This window comes from Acanthisitta chloris, unplaced genomic scaffold, assembly GCF_000695815.1.
Source record: "Acanthisitta chloris isolate BGI_N310 unplaced genomic scaffold, ASM69581v1 scaffold6659, whole genome shotgun sequence".
NCBI classification, from domain to species: Eukaryota; Metazoa; Chordata; class Aves; order Passeriformes; family Acanthisittidae; genus Acanthisitta; species Acanthisitta chloris.
In genome coordinates, this window is record NW_008690916.1 from 210,013 (window position 1) to 231,371 (window position 21,359).

The window sequence follows — 21,359 nt, forward strand, 5'->3', positions numbered from 1 at the left end:
TGAAACAATAAACAGATTTTAATAGAAATCAGCCAGCAAAGAAAAAAAAATTATATATGAAACATGAAATACTGTTGCTGGCAGAAGAAACAGGGATCGTGAAAAAGCTCTCTCTGATAGTGACTGGAAACTGCATAAAAACTCATTTCACTATAGAAACTTGGGATTAAGATTTTAGTAGAAAGATGTTCTGGCATATCAAAGAAACACCTGAGGAGGAGATATTGGTATATGCTCCAGAACTCTTTCTCTAATGAAAGGTTTTACATACAGTATTCACATATACATGTATGAATGATTCATTAGAGATGAAATAGGTAGATAGTAAGTGTAAATATCTAGGAGAGAAATAGCCTTTTTTTTTTTTTCATTTAAAGCAAGGGGCACTAGAAGCAAGGTCCTGATTTACAAAACTTGGTTTCTGTATTTCCATACACTTAGCTATTTGGAGTTCAAATGTAACCAGTAGACAGAACAGGAGTGGAAAGTCCAAGTGATATTAACTACTGCAAGCAAATTAGTAAGCATACAAAATTAAAGCACAGAAGAAACAACACCCTTTCTACTAGTCTAATGTAGCCCTACATGTATGAACTTTAGAGTCTGTTATTTTCTTAAATTAACATTGGATGTTAGAGCCATTTAAATTTTTTCTAAGCTGAGCAAACACCTTTTAGTTTGATCGGACCCGAAAAGTCAAACTCCAGCTCTTGCAACTGTAATGGAATGGAAAGAGTTTAGTGGATATACTTGTTTTAATTTTTATGGTTTCACATATTTTATGCCAGCTGTGGTGTACATCTCATTTATGACACCTGACCAGCACAACCACCCCGTGAAATATGGAGGGAGAAAGTCCTTCAGGGCATCTGCTTGGGATTCAGGTTCATCTATCAGTAAAGGAGTCTGAAATCCAAATCTGTAACATGCTGCTGTGAACAATGTGCTAGTACCTCAAATTTCATTACTCACATCTGGCAAGACATCTCCTGGAGTTGTTTTAAAACAGTTCCCTTTCCATGTGAAAGTCCTTGTACTTGAAGATAATTATTAACATACTTTCACTGATCTGTTCACTGTACTTTCACTCAATTCTGCATCCAGATAAGACAATAACTACTATTATGTCATAAAGAAACACACATCTAAAATCTAAAAAAATCTAAAAACATAAAAAAATCTAAAGAGATTCCTATTTGCTTTCCAGCAAGTAGGCTGCTAATACTTTGAGGTGGGTCTGATCATCTACCTGTCAGCTATGTTACCACTACATTATATTATATATTTATGGCTCAGTCCAGAAAGGGAGGTTTGACTGTAGTTCATTACAACAGGTGAAAGCCACTGAAATTTGCTTGGATCCCTTAGTAACAAGAATTATTCATGTCACACAAGGGTGGGAAATAAGGTGTTGTGTCTCTTGCTGAAAGATATTTCTCCTTTAGCTGTTTCAGAGTTACATATTCCTGGGATTCCCAAAGAGTGAGGGTGATTCAAAAAAACCCACATTTTAAGCAATCTCAAGTCAAGATTCAGAAGGATTTTCTGTAAATGGAACAAGAGACTTTTCCTTCCTTTGATTTCTTTTCTTTAAAACACCATGTTTACATTCTACAAAAGGGGTATAAAAACAGAAGCCAAGGCAGAATTTTAAGATTCATTGAAAAGAATAGATCTATTATCCACAAACTACAAACTCTTCTAATGGCACAGATATTTCAGAGATTGAGAGCTACAGCATAATATCCAATAATCACCAGTCACAAAGGCAAGCTCAGCACTTCTCAAATTACATGTACTGAAAGCTATAGAAATACCTAAGATTGATGAAGGAAAAAAGGTAAATACTTGTGACATAGTTTTGCCATGAAATCCTGGGCAGCATTCAGTGGTTGGATCTCTCTCTTACCTTGTCATGAAACAAGGTGAAGCCTATGTTATATAAACATCAGGATTTCTTTTTTCCCTAGGAAGTATCTGGCAGTGGATAAGAACTTAGTGAAAGCAATTCAACTGCATTGTACAGTGGTCCTCTATGACAAGGTGTGCACTTCTTCTCCTTGACAGTGTTTTACATTTCCATGCCAATTTTATCTCCGAAGATGAATGAAGCATTTTGAACAATTCCTCATTCAAAACACTCCTGTCTGAGCAAACATATCTAAGACTCGACAAAGAAGGGGATACCTTACTATGCTACATTCTGCACATAAAATCAGGAAGTTCTAGAAAGAATTTTGATGCTGTAGAAATCTGAAACATCTGAGTAGGGGGAATAGGATTAGAAAATCTCTCCCTCCAAAACAGGAAGAATTTTGTGATTAATTAGGATCAATTCAATGCACTCTCCTTTTGACTGAAAACAGCAATTTTCACACATTCTTCAAATCCTTCTCATATTCTGAGGCTCTGTGGTCATACTAAATGGCCTGAAATTAAGAATACTGAGCTCTAGAGTCGTAAGTAACAAGTGATGTTGGAAACACCCACTTACAAGGCTGTAAACTCTTTTGTCTCTTCCTTACAAAGCAGATGACAACATAAAACCCCCAAAAAAGTACCAAGTATTTTTTAAAACAGTATTTTGAATAAAAAAAAGCAGATGGCTGCACTTTGCACTGTTATAAGCCATTATTAAAAACTTCCCCTACTTGATATAAACAATGGAGACCTTCAAGATTCAAAAAGCCAATGGTTCCCTTATATGCCGTAAGAGATTTCCCTCATGTGTTTTTGCCTTACAATTCAGGCAATTTAAACACAAATGCTCTGATAAACTCACTGTTTGCAAATGCCTGTTAGATTTGCAATATACCCCATGAATATTTAGAACAATGTTCTTCTGCTTATAGTAGGCCTTGAGTACTCAGGAACTGACTGCCAGATACTAAAGGCTTTGCTTAGTCCTTCAGGAGGTTTCTGCATAGATTTAAGCATCCTCAGTACCAACAAATGACAGCATACAAACTATGAAAGCCTGACAGTCAGTGTTGGATTGTGTCTTAGAGATGGTGACATAAGTGGCATCCTGTTCAGACTCCACTGAAGCCCATGAATCACTGACACCGCTCAAAGAAGGAAATCAGACCTTCCAACAGATCTCAGCTTGTATGAACAACTGTACATAAGATGAAAGGGCTTATCAATTTAGAGATGCAAACAGGAAAAAAGCTTCCAATTTATCATGCTAAGTTTCAGGAATGGTAATGTGAAATTGCATAAAATTAGTTATGTGATGTCACATTAATCCTTAGATGATCACAGGGGCAGGTTAAAATAGTATATGTATTTTTGCTGATTAAGGTAATAAAAAAGACCCAAATGTGACTTATTCCAGAGGTGAAAATCACCCAGGTTCGTTATAGTATGCAACATACATATCCATAAATGTGAAAAGATACCACATAAATAAAGTAGAATAGACACTTAAGGATTGTCACCTCCACCTCATAGAATCACAAAATGGCTGAGGTGGGAAGGGATCTCTTGAGATAATCCAGTCCAACACCCTGTTCAAGTAGGGTCACCAACAGTCAGGACCATGCCCACCTGGATTCTGAGTATCTTCAGAGACAGAGACTTCACCATCGCTCTGGGCTACCTATTTCAGTGTTTGGCCTTTCCCACAGTGAAAAATTATTTCCTCACGTTCTGATGGAATTTCACAGGTTTCAGTTTGTGCCCATTGCCTTTTGCCTTGTCACTGGGCATTACTGAGAGGGAACTAGCTCCCTCTTCTTCGTTCCATCCCATCAGCTATTTATACACATTGATACAGTCCACCTGAGCTTTCTCTTCTCCAGACTGAACACTGTCTACTTTCTCAGCCTCTCCTCACATGAAAGATGCTCCAGTCCCTCAATTCTCTTCATGGCCCTTTGCTGGAGTTATTCCAGTAAGGCAATGTCTCTCTTGCACAGGGGAGCACAGACCTAGAAACAGCATCCTAGAAAAGGTCTCACCAGTGCTGTGTAGAGAAGCTCTTTATGCAACTAAAGTAATAATCAAGACAAGACATGGCCTGAGGAGTCAACTCAGAGATGAATTGAAACTCCAAAATGGAGTATTTTATTTTATTATGACACCTCAACACAGAATGATCATACAGTAATTCCAAAAGTAAGTTCTACCACTGTACTAAATTAATCTAAATTCACCCATACCTAGAAACATCATGGTCCATGCCAGGTTTAATACGATTAATCCGTTTCCATAAAAATCTTGTGAAAAAAAATCTACATTACAATGAAGTCAATATTTCCAAAGTCATTGTCTCCAAATTATTTAATATTAAGATGTCATATAATATCGCTATAGTCCTAGTCTTCACAGAGTTTAGGGAACAAGAATTACACACACACACACACACACACACCACACACACAACACACACACACACATATCTCTATAGCCATATGTATCACTGCACAAGATGAAAAGTAAAGATGGACACAAAGATGGGGTGAATTAGCGTGACTCTATGGAATTCAATGCAGTTTCACCTGGTTTTAATACCAAAAGACACCGTTTCCATATAAATATACATTTGCACTCCAACTATATTTCTCAGAAATCACCATGGAGATATGCAATGGAAGTTAACATGTATAGCCATATGTATCACTGCACAAGATGAAAAGTAAAGATGGACACAAAGATGGGGTGAATTAGCGTGACTCTATGGAATTCAATGCAGTTTCACCTGGTTTTAATACCAAAAGACACCGTTTCCATATAAATATACATTTGCACTCCAACTATATTTCTCAGAAATCACCATGGAGATATGCAATGGAAGTTAACATGATCATCATCTCCATAAAACAAATTCCACATGGAGTAAAAAAGGATATAAAATATCTCTTCCCCAAAAGGATCAGTCTGAATTTTTATATACTGTTTCTTTGTGAAAGAACGAGGCTCAACTAAAGCATATCAGGAACTATTTTGACCAGTTTAAAACAGTCCTTATGAAAACAAGTTATGGACCATGGATAGAACAAATCTCAAACAGGAAAGCAAACTTAATTGGTACCACATGTCCACCTATACTAATGTGCCATCCTCTGGCACAAGATAATTAATTCTCCTTGCCCCTTTCAAATTCTGCACTCTATGTTCCATACATCCATTTCATTACTGTGCACAGCACTAAGCCCAGAATAATTAAAATGCAGGCACTATAGTAGTGCCATTCTTTTAACATAGCCTTATTTAACTCTATAAAGGTTCAACTCAATTCACCTCCCGTAAGGCTTGAATTCTAAGAAATATATTGGAATGTATCAATCAATTAGTACTCTCTGCCAGAAAATTACTTCACGGCTCAAACATAAATTTTCTGAAACTTTCTTTAACTTTGCACAAGCTTTATTTAAGGGGATTAGACTTTGAAGGCTTAACTATTCTGGTTTAAAAAATCCACTATATTTTACTAAAACTTAGTAAAAGCATTTTGAAAATACCAACAGAAAAGTTGCAGTCAATTAAAAAAAAAACACTAATTCGATAATTGCACTGGAATTTAGCTTTCTCCCTTAATTTTATTCCATCTGTGTATTTCTGGGTATGATTTGTTTACTTCTTACACTGCACAGAAACAGCTGCATAATCAGTCACTGAACTGAATGCAAGAAAATTGAGCTGATAACCTTATTATATATCAGCTGTAGTTAATATCTTAGAAATCTATTGAAAGGATATTTTTTACATATATGAATAAAAGTAAAAGACAAAAACAACTGGAGTCTGCAGTGTGTGCTAGCAATCATTGCGGGTGGGTAAACTGACAACATGTAACTGCATATTAAGACAAATGTAGAATTTAGACAAAGTATTCCATCTCTTTTCAGATGTATACTTTTAAACCTCAGGAACTGTTTTCAGTAGATGTCATGCCTTTTAACTTGAAAAAAGATAAGCGCAAATAAGCTCCCAATTGTCTCCCCAATATGTAAACCACATCTCGGGCTGCTGTCTCTGTTTCGCCTTTGAAGTTTCCCTGAAATGTCATGTGTTGTGAAGACTGCTGTGCATAAGCAAGACAATTTGCTCACTCTCAGAATTCTTACCGGTTTCCACTGCTATTTGGTATCCAGCCTCTAGTCTCCGAGATGACCTTTCCAGCCTCTCTGTGTTATCGAGCAGATGTGCCCTCTGAAAAAGAAAAGGGAAGAGAGAGAAAAAAAAATCAGGCAGCAGTCTACAATGTTCTCTCCCCCTTTTTAATTGTGCTTTCATATTCCAAAACATAAAAATATCCACGTATATTTTATGGAAGAGCCTGTTACAAGGACCACTGGAAGGGGCAGGTTCTATGATCAGTCGTAATTATGTGTACCAATCATTTTTGTTTTGAAACATGGAATATGTGCTTCACTCTTCTCACATGAATCCACAAAACAGAATGCAATGATTACATGGGAGACCTGCCTGAAGAGCATTCCCAAAACAGACTGCTCTGTGACACATGTATGCAAGCACCACGACTCCTTTTCAACTGCAGTTTGATGAAACCATCACTTTAAATGCAAGTGCTAGTTTTTAATATGAACTTAATTTTCAGCAGAGGATATATTTCCTTTATGTGTACTCCTCAAGTGAGGTGATAAAACAACAAGCTATTCATACAGAATACTGAACAGCATGAATATTCTTCAGACTGTTTGATGTAAAAAGATGTAGAAACAAAACACTGGTTTCTTGATTTACATCTCTTATGTCTAAATATATACGAATATATAAATAATATACACAGATACAGGTCTAAGATTTTTTTCCCAGAAGTCATTTGCCCATTTATGAGACAATAATAAACTGTGGTAAAAATGCGTCTTCCAATACATTTTCACTTGGGGAGTTTGCCATGGTGAAAAAGTGAAATTATTATTTTCATTAGTTTATTCTCCATCCCAAACACCAACATTTGACCATACAAGCTCATTTCCTTTGGAAATTTGATCCTAGACTACCTCTAATCAAGTCATCACAAAATATAAGCCACCCTTCCCAGTAATCACACACACTTTTCCAAGCACTCCTTTACCCCAAAACCACATTTTGGATATTTGTCAAAAAATATTTCGTACAACTTTGCCTTGTTGACAGATGTCATTTTAAAATGGAAGAAATGCTTTCTAATAATAATAAAAAAAGGAGGTGCCATACATATTATCTGAGTGGCTGTCTACCGAAACGATCTACCTTGCTCTAATGAGCCCCTATGGATCTTGGGAGATGCAAGCTGTATTGACATGCACACTTAAGCTAATACACCTAGACCAGTGCCTCCAAGCTCTAGCAGCCAGGGATGCTGACAGAATATCTCGCTTCTATCTTCAAAGAAAGGAAGTGATTAGTATGTTATCATTACCATTCAAAACGTGATTTCCCTATTCCCTCCCGGCATAGGTGACACATCTCTGAGATGCGGCCAGACGATCGAGGCAGCTAAAGCCACATCAAAGCTTGCCTTGAATTTTTTTCTTTTTTTTTTCCTCTCTCTTTTTTTTTTTTTTTTTTTGGAAATCATTAAAACAATGCATTTAGATCAGCACAGATAGGACCCAATGTGAAGGTCAGGAAAGCTGCAATAACAGTCTATAATAATTAATAGAGTTGTCTAATACACAGTGGATAGGTTAAGAGTAAATTGCAAAAAAGGCTTTTGCATTCATGGGGGGCAGGCCACCAAGAAAAAAATAATCAGCACAAGCACTTAATAAAATTTAAAACCATAAGTTACAATGCTTTAATTGAAATCATGACAGCAACTAGAGTGGTGCATGTTCTTAGTACTCATGGTCAAGCTAGATAATTAGTGTTAATTTAGCTTAATTTTTTTTAAAAAGGTACCTTTTCATAACGTCTGCTGGTTCCGCTTCATTGCCCATTAGAAGAAAAAAAGAAAAAGGAGTGTAGTGCCTTTCTCCAAATACTGCCCCTCCAAATCATATTGAACAAGCAGTGTTAAATATTTTAAACTTTGTAAAAAAAATCAGAAACCTAACACTACTACACAGATGTCTCGCAAGAAAGAGAAGTAGAAGAGATAGAGGGAGGGGGGGGAATATAGGGAAGGAGTTTAGAAGGTAAGAACCCTAAAAGTTAGAGATACTTAAAAAAACCCACCACCAAAGGCTGAGAGTGAGCTAAAGGAGTAGAACACTGATCACAGAACAGATGTACAGGGCTGCAGTGGCATACTGGAAATGAAAACACTATCCTGCTATATCAAGGGAGAGAGGGGAAAATAATCAGATTTCACATTACAAGGTGAAAGAGCTACCCAACAGAAAGAAGTAGGACTTAACTGTATATTTTTATATACCATATAAGCCACATTTAGTCTAAAAAATAAATTACAAGCCCACAGTTCAGTCTTACTGCAAGCAATTAGAATACTAAAGCCCTGTGAACTCGGGGCTGACATTAACTCAGAGCCGTTTCTTACTTGATTTCAGAACCTTTCCACCCAAGGCATTCTATAATGAAACCTAATTTTATTATAAAGGGTAGTGTCATTTACATTGTTTGGATTTGGAGGCACCCTGTCCTTTGGACATGAAATCAATGCCCTATAGCAGCAGCTGATGCTTTCAACTGCTTCCCACCCCTCCCCAAACTCCTTCTCTCACAGTATCCCCTGCACTCTGCGAGGGGGTAGAGAGGTGATTCAGTGCGTCTTGTAGCTTCAGAAACAGCTTCTATCTGGAGTTACATAAGGAAGTTTTGCAAAGTGGCATGCTATCACTAGAGATTTAGTCATTCCATGTGGGCTGGATTCAAACTGAGATCTCAGGAGCTCAAAAGACAGAGCGACACAGCCTCCGTGGAAGTCTGTGTACGGCAAGCGTGCTAGAATAGAGCCTTGAAATGAGAGGAAGCACAGGTTTTACTAACAAACACTATGGCAAAGCACAATTTCTTTTAAGATCACTTCATACCTCCTTAGGAGAACTATAATTGGGGAAGCCTTGATGTTTCACTATGTGACAAGTTAAGAATTATGCCTGAGTCACTGTACTAGCCTTCATTTAAACTTTCATGTGCATTTTGCATTGGGTATAAAAACACCACTGCAATTACAACCTATCCAACACATAGTGGGTGCTTAAGTGCAGAGAACAGAATGACAACATTTGGGTTTGAAATTCTTTTTCTCTCTTCCCGTGCAATTTTGATCTAGACAAAATAATAAATCCCTTTATTTAGTTCTATTTGCTGCTGATTTCACCATATGCAGAAAGAGGAAAAAGGAACTTCTGAGGCTACCCAGGTAAACAAATAAAAAAGAAAATTACTCAAAGCAATGTCAAATTATTTTAGGAGGCTAACAAGAGGATTTGTAAGATCCAAAAGGTATGGTTGAGTTCAGAACAGCTCCCAAGTTGCAGCCCTTTGCAGTAACACCCTGAATCTTCCTACTTGCTTTCATAGCTATTTCAAAAAGCAAAGCAGATAAGTAGCAGCTTTGCTCTTTACACACAACTAAATTTTCAGAGTAAATTTACAAATTAGGAATCTTCATGTTTACAAAACTATAATCCATGTTTGCAAGCAAAAAATGAGCCTACTACATTCTTTGCAAAAGCACAGGAGCAGACGTGCAGGTGTTGTTAAAGGGATGAGAAAATGAACCTTGTCCTTCTGAAAAATCTCAGAAATCAGCCTATACAAACCCTTGCAACAATACTGTCATCTGTTTAAATACTGGGACTACTGGGGAGGAGAGCTCAGCGGTGGTGGGAAGGCTTTCATGTGGGTACATGTTTATTTTGCTTAATTTTTTTGGTTAACTGTTTTAATCTGCAGCTTTTACATATTAATATCAGCTCCACGAGAAGAGGGGAAAATAAAGTATTTAGGGAACTAGTGAAAGATTCTTTATATCACAATTATCTACCTGTTTTTAGGAATTCTCTGTAATTGTCCTTAATCTGGTTACTTTACAATTCTTTGCCATCACCATTTCTAAAACTTCCAAATCCTTTCCTGCAGAGTTCAGTATACATTACTGATATATCTGGGCACACATGTTTCACAAAAAAGATACCAGACAAATATGTGATGTTAAAACACTCCTGCTTCTAGATATATTTATTCAAATACTTCACTGGTCCAAACTCTCCATATGAAACCCTTCAGAAATCTGACCTGTAAGTAATCTTGACTTTACTCAGACCTTCTTTTTGGTGGCTACCGGGAAAGACTAAAAAAATAGCAGCTCAAATGCTCTAGCAAAGCAGGTAACGGCAGAGATTAATTTCAGAAAATATACTGAAACATTTGAGGAACTGACCATTAAAACAGGCTTCTCTCTAAATATTTATGAGTCATTTTATAACTGGAAGAAAGGTGTTCTGGAATACTGATCTCTAGTGTTACACCTACAGATCTACAGCACTCACAAATAAATAATAAATATTGAGATGTGTGTGTAGGTCTATCTACCTGCACTGTATTTTCAGTGGGTGTACAATATCCAATATAATACATAAGCTATTTGAATACCTCACACCAAACTCCAAACACTGCAAAACACTGTGTAATTTTTACAGTGTTTCAGCAAAGGTTTATACCAAAGCAATGCTTTCACTTTCAATACCAGTGTATAAATGTATTTTCCCTATCAAAGATTTTGTGACGCAAACACGATTATTACTGTACCTGATTTGATCATGGTATTCTAGCAGAGATCAAATAATAGGGGTCTTTTTCCCCCCCTTCTTTTTCTAGTGCCTTTTAAAAAAATTCCACTATCAAAGAATGTTAATTTCTAAGGTTTGATCTAGAGATTCCTATGTAAGTATACAATTATTAGGGAAAAAGAGGCACAACAGTGAATATTTTAAAGCAATGTAATCAATATTTTTGCTTTGTGTAGATTTCCCTGCAACAATGAACAAAAAGATCTACTTCAGATTTAGAAACTCAGCTTTAAAGGGAAAGCTAGACAACAAAAAGCAAGAAAGTACTCACCTCTTCACGTAATTTTATCAACTGCAACATGAACGCACAAAAAAGATAAAAAGGAAAGAAATGGCAGGAAAGAAAGATCAGTTGTGTGACAGGATACAGAATTAACATTGACAATTTATCTGTTTACATGTTTAGCATTTAAAAATCACAGACAAACACATTAAAAGAACCTAAACATAGACTACATGCAGAGTTTTTTGAACGAATAAAGATCACTTTCTCACACTGTCACATTAAACAAAGAGAATAGTGTGAAATTCTCTTTTAAACCACATCTAAGACACCATCATGAAATAAAGGGGAATGACTTCATAGAAGTCTATATTATAAAGAAAAAAACAAGTTTACTATTCCTCTCCTCAAAGATTGTACAGCTGAAGTGGTTTTGTATATACAAGTTTTCAGAATGTTTTCTGTATATTTTAGTTGTGACAACTGATTTCTTAGTTTACTAGCAGATCTAACTTATTAATAGGTGACTGCATCTTTATAGCATGTAACCAGCATTTCAGTTTTTATAGACCTGAGTCCTACTGCAACTATATTATCTAATTTTATTATTGAACTTCATACAGTGGGTTTTTTCCAGGTTAAAAAAAAAAAAAAAGGAAGCAGCTTAGTTAAATGGCTCAGAATTATGATTTATTGAATAGCATATTTAAAAATACACAAAGGAATAGGGAACAACATGAAACATATTTCCCTCAGAAAAGACCCATTCCAGGTTCTTAATCCAGACCACTACACAGTGTGTATATATGTACACACATAGAGTGTCTGTGTATACTTATACAGCATATACATTTATGTTTATCAATTTATGCTTGTAAATAAACACAATCTAACACTATTAATAATGTTACTCTGGCAGGTTTACTATAAAACTACATAAAACCCCAGGCTGATTATCAAGCTATGTTGTAATAGACTCTCCCCTTAGAGAGCTAGATAAATTATTTGTACTGGAACAAAATGTATAATTACTCACAACAAATGTCTGCCCAAGAGTGACTCTTTACAAAAAATTACAGTTCTCTCACCAGTTCCAGTTGAATTCGAAATTACAACAGCTACATAATTATCTCACTTTATGCTGATACTTCACCTACAGTTTCATAACACTAATTTTCAACACATGTGTGAGCTGAGAATGTTTACCACTAAGTCTCACCAGCATGAAGGAGACAAAAGAACCTCCATTATTCTCTATTGTTTCATATGGCTCATCTAAAACTGAAGTAGCCTCACCCCGTTACCAAAACGGACAACGAGGCTCTAATGAGAGGTAATTAGGAGGGCTACTACCGACTTGAGCTGAACCAGCTCCTCTGTACGTAGCTAAAGGAACTTTGCTAGAATTTGGTAGAAAGAAAACTGCATTGTCTGCCAAACCACTGCTTAAATTCAAGTGCTTGGCCTATCATAAATTGGTCTCTTTCTCCAGATCTTCCCCCCCTTTTTTCCCCAAAAAGGCAAACATTAAGGCTCTTTAGAAAGAGACGATCTGGGAGTTGATCACATAGCTATATTTTCTTTCTGAGCCCACCATTCTTCAGTTGACTATGATACTTAAAGGGCCAAAGTTTAAAACGACTCTCCCGCAACAAGAGCCCGTTTGGGCATGCCACCCTGCTACAATCAATGAGAGTTTTAAAATGCTGCACATTTGTTTTTTCAATAGGTCCCAAACAAAAATGTTCTATCTTGTTTGTGCTGCATGGCTGAATTTAAGCTCTGCATGGGATTTGCAGCTGAGCTAAGTAATGGGAGAGGGTTTTTGTTTTTTTTTTTTGGGTAACATTGGCTGAAAGATATTCATTCAAATTAACAAAAGATGTATTTTTCCCCCATTTAACAATGCTCTTGATGAAAATGTGTTACCTTTACGTTTCTATTTCGAAGCATTATTTTTATTGTGCTCATGCTGAACTGTAAACAGCGTCAAGCCATGCGCAGCCACCATTTTAGGTTATGATAATCAGCATATTTTCGAAACAAAGATTTATTTATTTATTTATTTTGCAATACAGAATTTGATACAAGAGGTAATCTGTTCCTTTGTAGGCTAAAAAAAATAAAATAAAAAATCTGGTTTACGCTGGTTTGAACCAGTGGAATCTCTTGTGGCTAAGCCTTCTGCTGTGACTAAAATCAAAACTGCGCCACAGAGAGCGAGGGAGCGAGATGGGATGTGTGTGTGTGTGTGTGTGTGTGTGTGTGTGTGTGTGTGTGTGTGTGAGGCACATCACGTGACACAGAAAACTACCGAATTTTTTTTAAAAAGCTGATAACGCTACCGCCGTCTCTGTCCGCATATAGATAACGAATAAATGCTGAACTCTATTAAACGCCCTTTACACATTATCGTGGGTCGAACACACAATTTTCTGAACTTATGATGACAGTCTATTTATTTTGCTATAAACCCTCGGCATGTAACGAACAGATTTGTGTCTGGTAATGATCTGCTCTGCCAGGGCTATATGAAATGATACCGACCTTCTTTAGATCTTGGCGAATTAAATTGACCAACTTCACCCCCTGGTCTGTAGCTGAAGTTTGACACACTTTATGCACAGCAAGCCCAAATCTAATATTATCACAACTTTGTAGTCAGAAATTAAGTAGCCACAAAATATTTGTTCGCCACCAATCACATATAGAATGTATGTGTATACGGACACGCAGCTTAACCCAATGCAAATTTATTTAGACTAACTAATGAACATAGTTGCAGAAGAGAAAGGAACACCATTACATCTCAAGAAAGTTGGTAATACTGTACCTGGCATTATTTTGGTCTAGAAGGATTTCTGATTTAACCCAACATATCCTTTCTCACAAACATATGAATTGCTACATAAAACAGTTCTATTACTATTAAAGGGAAGCCACAACTTTAAGTAGTGTATCATTGCACTAGAAAACCTCAAAACATTTAAGGGATTTGCTAAATGTTGGTGGCCAGGACGACAAACTAGACTTGAAAGCAACAGAGCCTGTTTGAGACCACTCCTGCAAAATAAGTAACAACGCAATGTACACAGGAGGTTGTTGGGTTTGGGTTTGTAAGGTGGGTTTTTTTGATTCAAGAAAGGACTCAGCCTCTCAGTGCCTCATCTGACTACATTCACATGATGCAAATAAAGAAGAAATTAAGGTATACTAAGCAATGACTTTACTAAATTCTAAGTGCATTAAGAGCACTAAATCACTACCTATCTCATTGAACAAAAATGCATTTATTTCAAAAGAATCTTTGAATAGCAAAATTGTATAACTCTCCCAACTTCTTACAGGAAATTTCTATATTGGTAATATTGGTAAAATCTTGGTATAATCATTATAAGGCAATTGCATTCTAAGTTGTCATCTACATGTGATGACTGCTACATTTGGAAGAATGGAGAAGATGAAAGACAGATCATCATTTGCTAATTCTTCAGTCTGTTCTTTGGACTTCAATCCTTCTTCCTGGGAGAACAACTGGAAACTCATACCTATCACCCTATTCATTACAGCTTCTAACTTAGCTGTGGTTTGCTGTAATTTTATCTTGGAAACTCAACTGAAAAAAAGAGAAGGTGAATAAAGAAAATATCCAAATTGTTAATTTTTCCAATAGTGCCCTACTTATTTCTAGACATTTAATATGGTCATACTAGCCAGTATATATTAAGTTCCTTTTGTCTCTTCTCCACCAAAAATATCATGCAAATATTTATCATGATGACAAAGAGCATCCTAAAATGAGAAACTTGCCTCTCCTGTTTGCCTCTGCGTAACACCCCAGACTGCCCAGATAGTCAGTATTGGCAGATTTTACTCATATTTATGGATTGGTACACGAGCAATTCTGAGCTGGCAACTTTTTTCAACACCTCCTCTGTCAGAAGAGGAATCATTCCTCTCCCCTTTCACAGTCTGGTTACAGATTTGGGAAAACAAACCCACCATTTTTCAATTAAACTAATTCAACCTAATGGAAATGAATTGAGAAGTAAAAATCCTACAACATCGGGGTGAGGGTCAGTCCATGCACTTGTCTTTATCTCCACGAGACAAAATGAAAGCAAGAATTTGAAACATCTTCAAACATTTCATATGGCTGTAAGTTAAACCTGAGCATCCTTTCATCATCTAATCCAAGTTTCATAACCTAGTCCAAGTTTGCTATTTATATAGTAATATATAGGAATGAAAGTGTATGAGATCTGGGGTTACCGAGTTAAATATGGCAATATATAATGTTCAGTATATAGTAAGTACCCAAACCTCACACTTGATTTGGATAGCTGGACATTCTGATAAGCTCAATACTAGCTGAAGCTTTTGCACCAACTGCTTCCATCCATAACTACATGTATATAAGTACAGGCATAAATAAAGATATCTACTAAGAAAAACAGATTGTGAAATTTCTTATTGGGACAACACAATAAACAATGTATTTAAAAAATACTGGCATTCACATATTTAAAAGAAGTTATGTGACTCCTTTATGGTGCTATTTCATAACATGTTTCAGGAAAGGAATTCAGAACTTTCAAAGGTACAGGGGTAAGAATTTCAGGTTGGTCTACAGAAAAGGATTTTGATTACCTAAAACACTACACAAAACTCCTTCAGGAGCCAAAATTTTCTTCCATTTAAGAAGTGGTCATTTGGAAGAAAAAAACCCTCATGTTGACAAATGGTTGAAGGTATCATTTAGTTCCTTGAGATAAGGCCATGTTTCTTCCATCAAGTTTAGAAAAAGGATCATAACTCACAAAAAGTGTGCTCATGAACCAGTTATTTAACCATTCCTTAAAAAGTGAAAATAAAATATTTTATCTCATCCCTACACCTAAGATATTCTGTTATAAGTAAAGCTTCTTATCACAATTGCCCTTTTATGTCTGAATTCACACAATTTTTTCTTGAAATGTAAAAATAGCAGCACCTTAAAAGAAATAAAATGAGACTCTTAACACTTTCACAGGACTGCGTTTCCCATCATGACATGCAGACTGTGAAACTCTTTTCCTTAAAATCATCTTTTGCATAAATTCATTATTTAAGGATAAAAACCCCTCTTTATTTTATTCAAATTTTAGAACCTCCTCTTGTTATAATATATAAATATGGAGATAATTATAGTTTAAATTTAACTCCTCACATAGATATCAGAGCTGCTATACTCTAGTCTTATGTCTTCAGACCAATTGTATCCTGTGTATAATTTCATTAATGTATGAATTAAAGTCTATTGCAGAGTTTAAAACTTAGAGAGCATATGTAAAATACTGCATAAGGTTAAGAGGTCGGTGTTTTGAGAGTCATTGTACCGGGTAAGTCTCCTAGTCTTTAATTTTTCTATCCTCAGTGGAGCTGAGCTTATACTGCACATAAAAGATACAAAATATTTCAGAACATTGTTCTGATGCATTACCTTAATAATATCACATTCATCAAGCAAACATTTAAAAAAGTTTCACCTTCGGTAACAAAATAGTTTGGATTCTATCTGGTCAGAAGAGGAAATTTCACATTTATGAAAACTTTCAGCTAACTCCTAACTCAAAATGCACAACTTCGACAGCATGATTTTCAAGAAGAAAAGAAATATTCTGCTTTCAGACTGAGTTTGTCAAACAAGTTTCGGCACCAAAAGAAATATTAACAGGTGGGTCAAAGTCTCTTGAATAAAACGTTGCCTTTATTATTTTCGGCAGTCTAGCAGGATCCTCACTGTAGTATCCAGAACAACAATATGGGTACAAGATTTTAAAAAAGCCTCGGGATTATCAAGCTTTCATTCATTAAAAGAGGTGGATAGCAGTCTGCATCCACATGCATTCTGAAAGCATGCTCTTATTAGTACAACTTGTGTTTTTGGTACAAGGAGAGAAAATCTGTTTAGGGAAGGAATCACACAAGGAAACTGAGTGGGGTACTGCCTAATTCTGAGAGCGCACTTTCAATTGTTTTGCCTGCCAGTGTTGATTTAATTATACTGCATTATTATCAAAGCTGCATTATGTACTTTTTTTATTCCTTTTACATGTGTTTGAGGTGAAGACCTTGGCTTTGTCGGCAAACAGAGTGTTTCAAGTTATTTCTTAAGTACTAAATAATAAAGAAAAGAGAAGAAAAGATTTTTTTTAAGATAGCAGACAGTGATCACAAGTTAAAGGGTTAAATGTAAGATCTCCAAGAAACATTTTGAAGTTGATTAAGACCCCAGCTTTGCATTAAACAGTATCACTTCCACATGAGTTGTTGCTAATGCTGTTAAGGAGCAGCTTGAGAAGCCCAGTGTGCCAGTGACCTCCTTCACCCTCCAGCCACCCACTAGGGCTTCTTGATTAGCATCCTACCTGGTTCTCTGAGGAATTCCCGTCATCCCCTAGGAGCTCATTCCGCACCTCATCACTGTAGGCGATTCGTGACCTTTTCTGTAAAACAAAAAGAAAAAAGGGTTAGGAAGTAAAGCTCCGAAGCCATTGGTATCAAGGCTGATCATCTTAAACCTCGAGAGCCCCCTAATGGATACCTATTTGATAAAAAAAAATCTGCAAGTAAAAGTTATTACAAAGTTCTTCAACTGTTATAGCTTGACAAATCTGCATGGCAAAACCTGAGTATTTCTAAGGCAGTCACACCCTCAGCATGGCAGCAATGAAAGCAGCTTCAGTGAAGCTCAAGAAACATAATGTGTGATCCCAGTTCTGTTAATGAAGTAACCAAGAGAGGCAACTGACACTAATATCAGAAGCACTGAAGAAATGCCAGTGCAGGAACCAAGTGCACTTTTCTGAAGAACACTTTCTAGCTGGATGCAGAAGTCAGCATAACACTGCAGTGATGCCACAAAACAGGGAAGGATTACTGAGCTTTTCCCATATAAAAAACCCACTCCCAAACCTGAACAACACACATTCGACATACCTGATTCAATTTAAAGATACAGAAAATTAACAAGTGTTTTCTATGCTGCTAAGGCTATGAAGGCCTGCTGGGAAAGGACTAAAATTAAAGGGCAAAAGAAAGGAGAGAAAACAACAGTACAAGGAAACTTTGGTTTACAGCAGGTCATGGAAACGTCACAAAAGTGAGAAAGTCATTCATGGGATTGTTAGGAAAGTTGCTATTCACAGTTTATAAGCATCAGATTTGCTCATGAACTGATCATCATGTTGATTCTTAACTAGATCAAGCATAAAGCAGTGGAATGCAAATGTCTAAAGATTATCAAGGTAGCATGGCATTCAATGGAGCAATGGGGAAGTCCACAATGAGAACATCAGCCCAGCTTTCAATTTCTCTGTTGGCCAGATACAGGCCAACAGAGTTAAGTTAATATTCCTAGACTTAACATTAAAAGAGATATAGAATTTTCAACATATTGTCTGTCTATTTTGGTTTTTTTGAGAGGGGTTATGGTCACTCTTATACTTCATCAGAGGAAGAAGCCCAAAAGTAGCAAGAACTAAGAGGAAGGGCCTTCCTTTTTTGATGGGAGCTTCCCTCACACTGTGCCATGACAGTGACTGCCAGTAGAAACTCAGAAAAACCAAATCCCTCCTCAAACCTTCCCTAATTGGACCATCATGCCAAAAAACCTGCTTGGGACTGAGGAACGGGAAACAACCCACTAGAAATTATACTGAGGACAGGGAAATTCATTACCTTTGTGACAAGGAAGATTGGAAGTGAGTCATCCTTTATGCCAGGGACCTAGCAGTGGAGTAAGCCTTGTATTGGTCACCTCACAGCAAAACATTTTAGCTCTTTATCCTGCGTAGTTCACCCTTTACTACCAACACCATCGTTACATTGCTTGCCCATGTGTGATTCAGTTGCCAGTGTTCAGATCTAGGCTCTATACTAAAGCCACAGATGTACATAGAAAGGACAAAGCATACGTGGACCTATGACAAGAGGTGAATTGTGCCAAATCTTTTGGAGATCTCAGCTGTCACAGTTTCATACTAACCAAGCTAAAGTAGTCTACAGCATTAAAGGAAATGAGAACCTTTAAACAGGCTGTGGTATCAGAGCTGCCTGTTTAAATTATTCATTTCATCACTATGGGGGACTAAAACACTCCACAGTATGCAAGTATATCATATGGAGATAGGTTTTGTTTTTCTCTTTTTTCACCAAAAAGCCAACAAATTGGCATAGATTGCTCAATTACATTATTTTCCTATTTTTATTTGATAGACATCAAACAAGGAAGGAAATTACAAATATATACCAATAAATATCTACTCCTCCGATTAAGATTCAATCTTAAGACCTCATTTGAGGTCTAGTAGTTCACTTGTACAGTTTTTCTGACTCAGCCCCATTGATTCTGTGAGTGCTGAATGTATTCAGCACATTAGACTGAGCTGAGGAGCATGATGCTTCATGAGCTTGTTCTCCAGTGAACAAGTTGCCTAATAATATGTAGGGACTGAGATGGTCCTTGGTTACAAATCATTTATTTGAAAGATTTGACTGGATGATATTCTCATGCTTAAGAGCCTCCATGGAAGAAAAGGAAAAAGAATATACTTCACGGTAAAGAAATAAATAGTAATAGCAATACAATTTTTAGAGGCCTTTTATGATCCTTCATATCATCACCACTGAACTTAATAAATATATTTGTATCATTTTTCTTTTATTGCAATAATCTGTCATGAGCTGAAAATCAGCAAATATATTAAAAGAAATCACACTTTGACTACAATTAGGTGTAACTTTTTGCCATAATCAATAAATAATTTGATACTACTTTTGATCACAGTTTCAGTACCAAATGAATCAATAATATAAAAGGAAAGGCCTTTGAACTAAAGTGTTCATTTATTCTTTCAGGATTTGTCCAAAATATCAATATCTCGAATAACTATTCTTATTTTTATTAAAGTATTATCAGCTAACAATTTTAAATGTGGCTCTCAAAATTAGTCCAGTTTGTCTGAAGTCAATAATTAAACAAATTTTTTATTGCTCTATTTTTTTTAGTTCATAACTATCAGCTGTTTATAAATATGTACTTTAGCCAAATGCAAGAATGATAGTTTGAGCTGGAAATGTCACACACTCTGCTACAGTTTGAAGGAACCCAATTCATAATGCATTTTATAAATAGTTAATGACTTCTATACATAAGCTAACCAGGCAAATCAAGAAATTGTCAACATTTTTAGTCTTAGTTGTCAGTTACCACTGTCTACTGGTACTTTATATGTATGTTTCTAGAAAAGACAGAAGCTTTACAGAGTTTGTAATCCAAGGAATTTCTGGGCAGCTCAATATAGGTTTAAGAGGTACTGTGAGCAGTTTTTTGTCTGTAAAGGTCTGTCATATATATAAGTTCTCCTTGTATTTTATATTTTCTTGTATATACCCAGACAAAAAGTCTAAGCACACAAGTGTTTTTGCTCAATGTATGTGTTTGCATCCAAACGTAGCATGTGCCCAAACACACAGCGACACAAAAGGGTTAAGCTACTTTCTACAAGAACTTCAAGACAGAGAAAGTTTCAGGGGCTGTTTGAAATGTACTATGGTATCCAGACCTTCTGACAAGGAAGAATTTCTGATTCCAGGCAGATCTCTCTTGGTTTATGAACAGGATTTTTGCATACTGATTGGGTGATTTCCTTAAAGCCCTGTTCAAACAGATACACTTGCTCAGTTCTGTCTGGCAATTTGGCTTTAAACAATCTGTCTACTTGACCCAAGCCTTAACATTTCCCAATAGAACTGAATGTGTGCATGGGCAAGCCCAGCTAAATTAGAATTGAAATGAATTAACTCAGCTTAAACTAATTAAGATCTGTGATCTGCAGTACCACCCCCCTGTATGATTCTACATGTGAAGCAGTACACGTAACCAGACTGTAAGAATTCTGCTATACTACTAATCTGAGCATACCAATGAAGTTCGTCTATTACTAAAGCATATGAGAAGTTAATTTCCATGGCCTACACATGGCAAAGCAATTGCTTAAATTGCCTCACCTGGGAATTTAATACAATGTTATCATCAGACCAGCTACACTGTAAATAGATTTATAATGCTTTCCATGTGCTAGGCTAGGTTGCATATGAATTAAGTAATGATCTGGCATTACAATACAATCAGCTAGTTCCCACACCTGGCAGACAGGATATTTTGCTAAATTACTACCTATACAGATACATCACAACATAAAACCAGAAAAGTTAATGGGAAGAGAAACAATCTACATGGTGTATGACTGATTTTTACATGGTAACCAAATAAGATGTAGATAGAAAGAGGTATCCAAAATAATCTATTTCCAACATCTGCACAACAGAACGCATACTCATTCATTTCTATTCAATTTTGGCCTAATTTTCCACATTCTATA

At 36.3% G+C, this 21,359-nt stretch overlaps 1 protein-coding gene across 1 annotated transcript in view; it reads right to left on the reverse strand.

Moving 5' to 3' along the window:
• The window catches only part of VTI1A (vesicle transport through interaction with t-SNAREs 1A), a 265,633-nt gene that overhangs the window by 195,050 nt on the left and 49,224 nt on the right, over nt 1-21,359 (reverse strand). The window contains exons 4-6 of the mRNA XM_009082019.1: nt 17,343-17,420; nt 10,981-11,001; nt 6,072-6,156 (exon numbers count right to left, since the gene is read on the reverse strand). Coding sequence (XP_009080267.1) covers nt 6,072-6,156; nt 10,981-11,001; nt 17,343-17,420 — 184 coding nt within the window. The remainder of the gene's footprint in view (nt 1-6,071; nt 6,157-10,980; nt 11,002-17,342; nt 17,421-21,359) is intronic.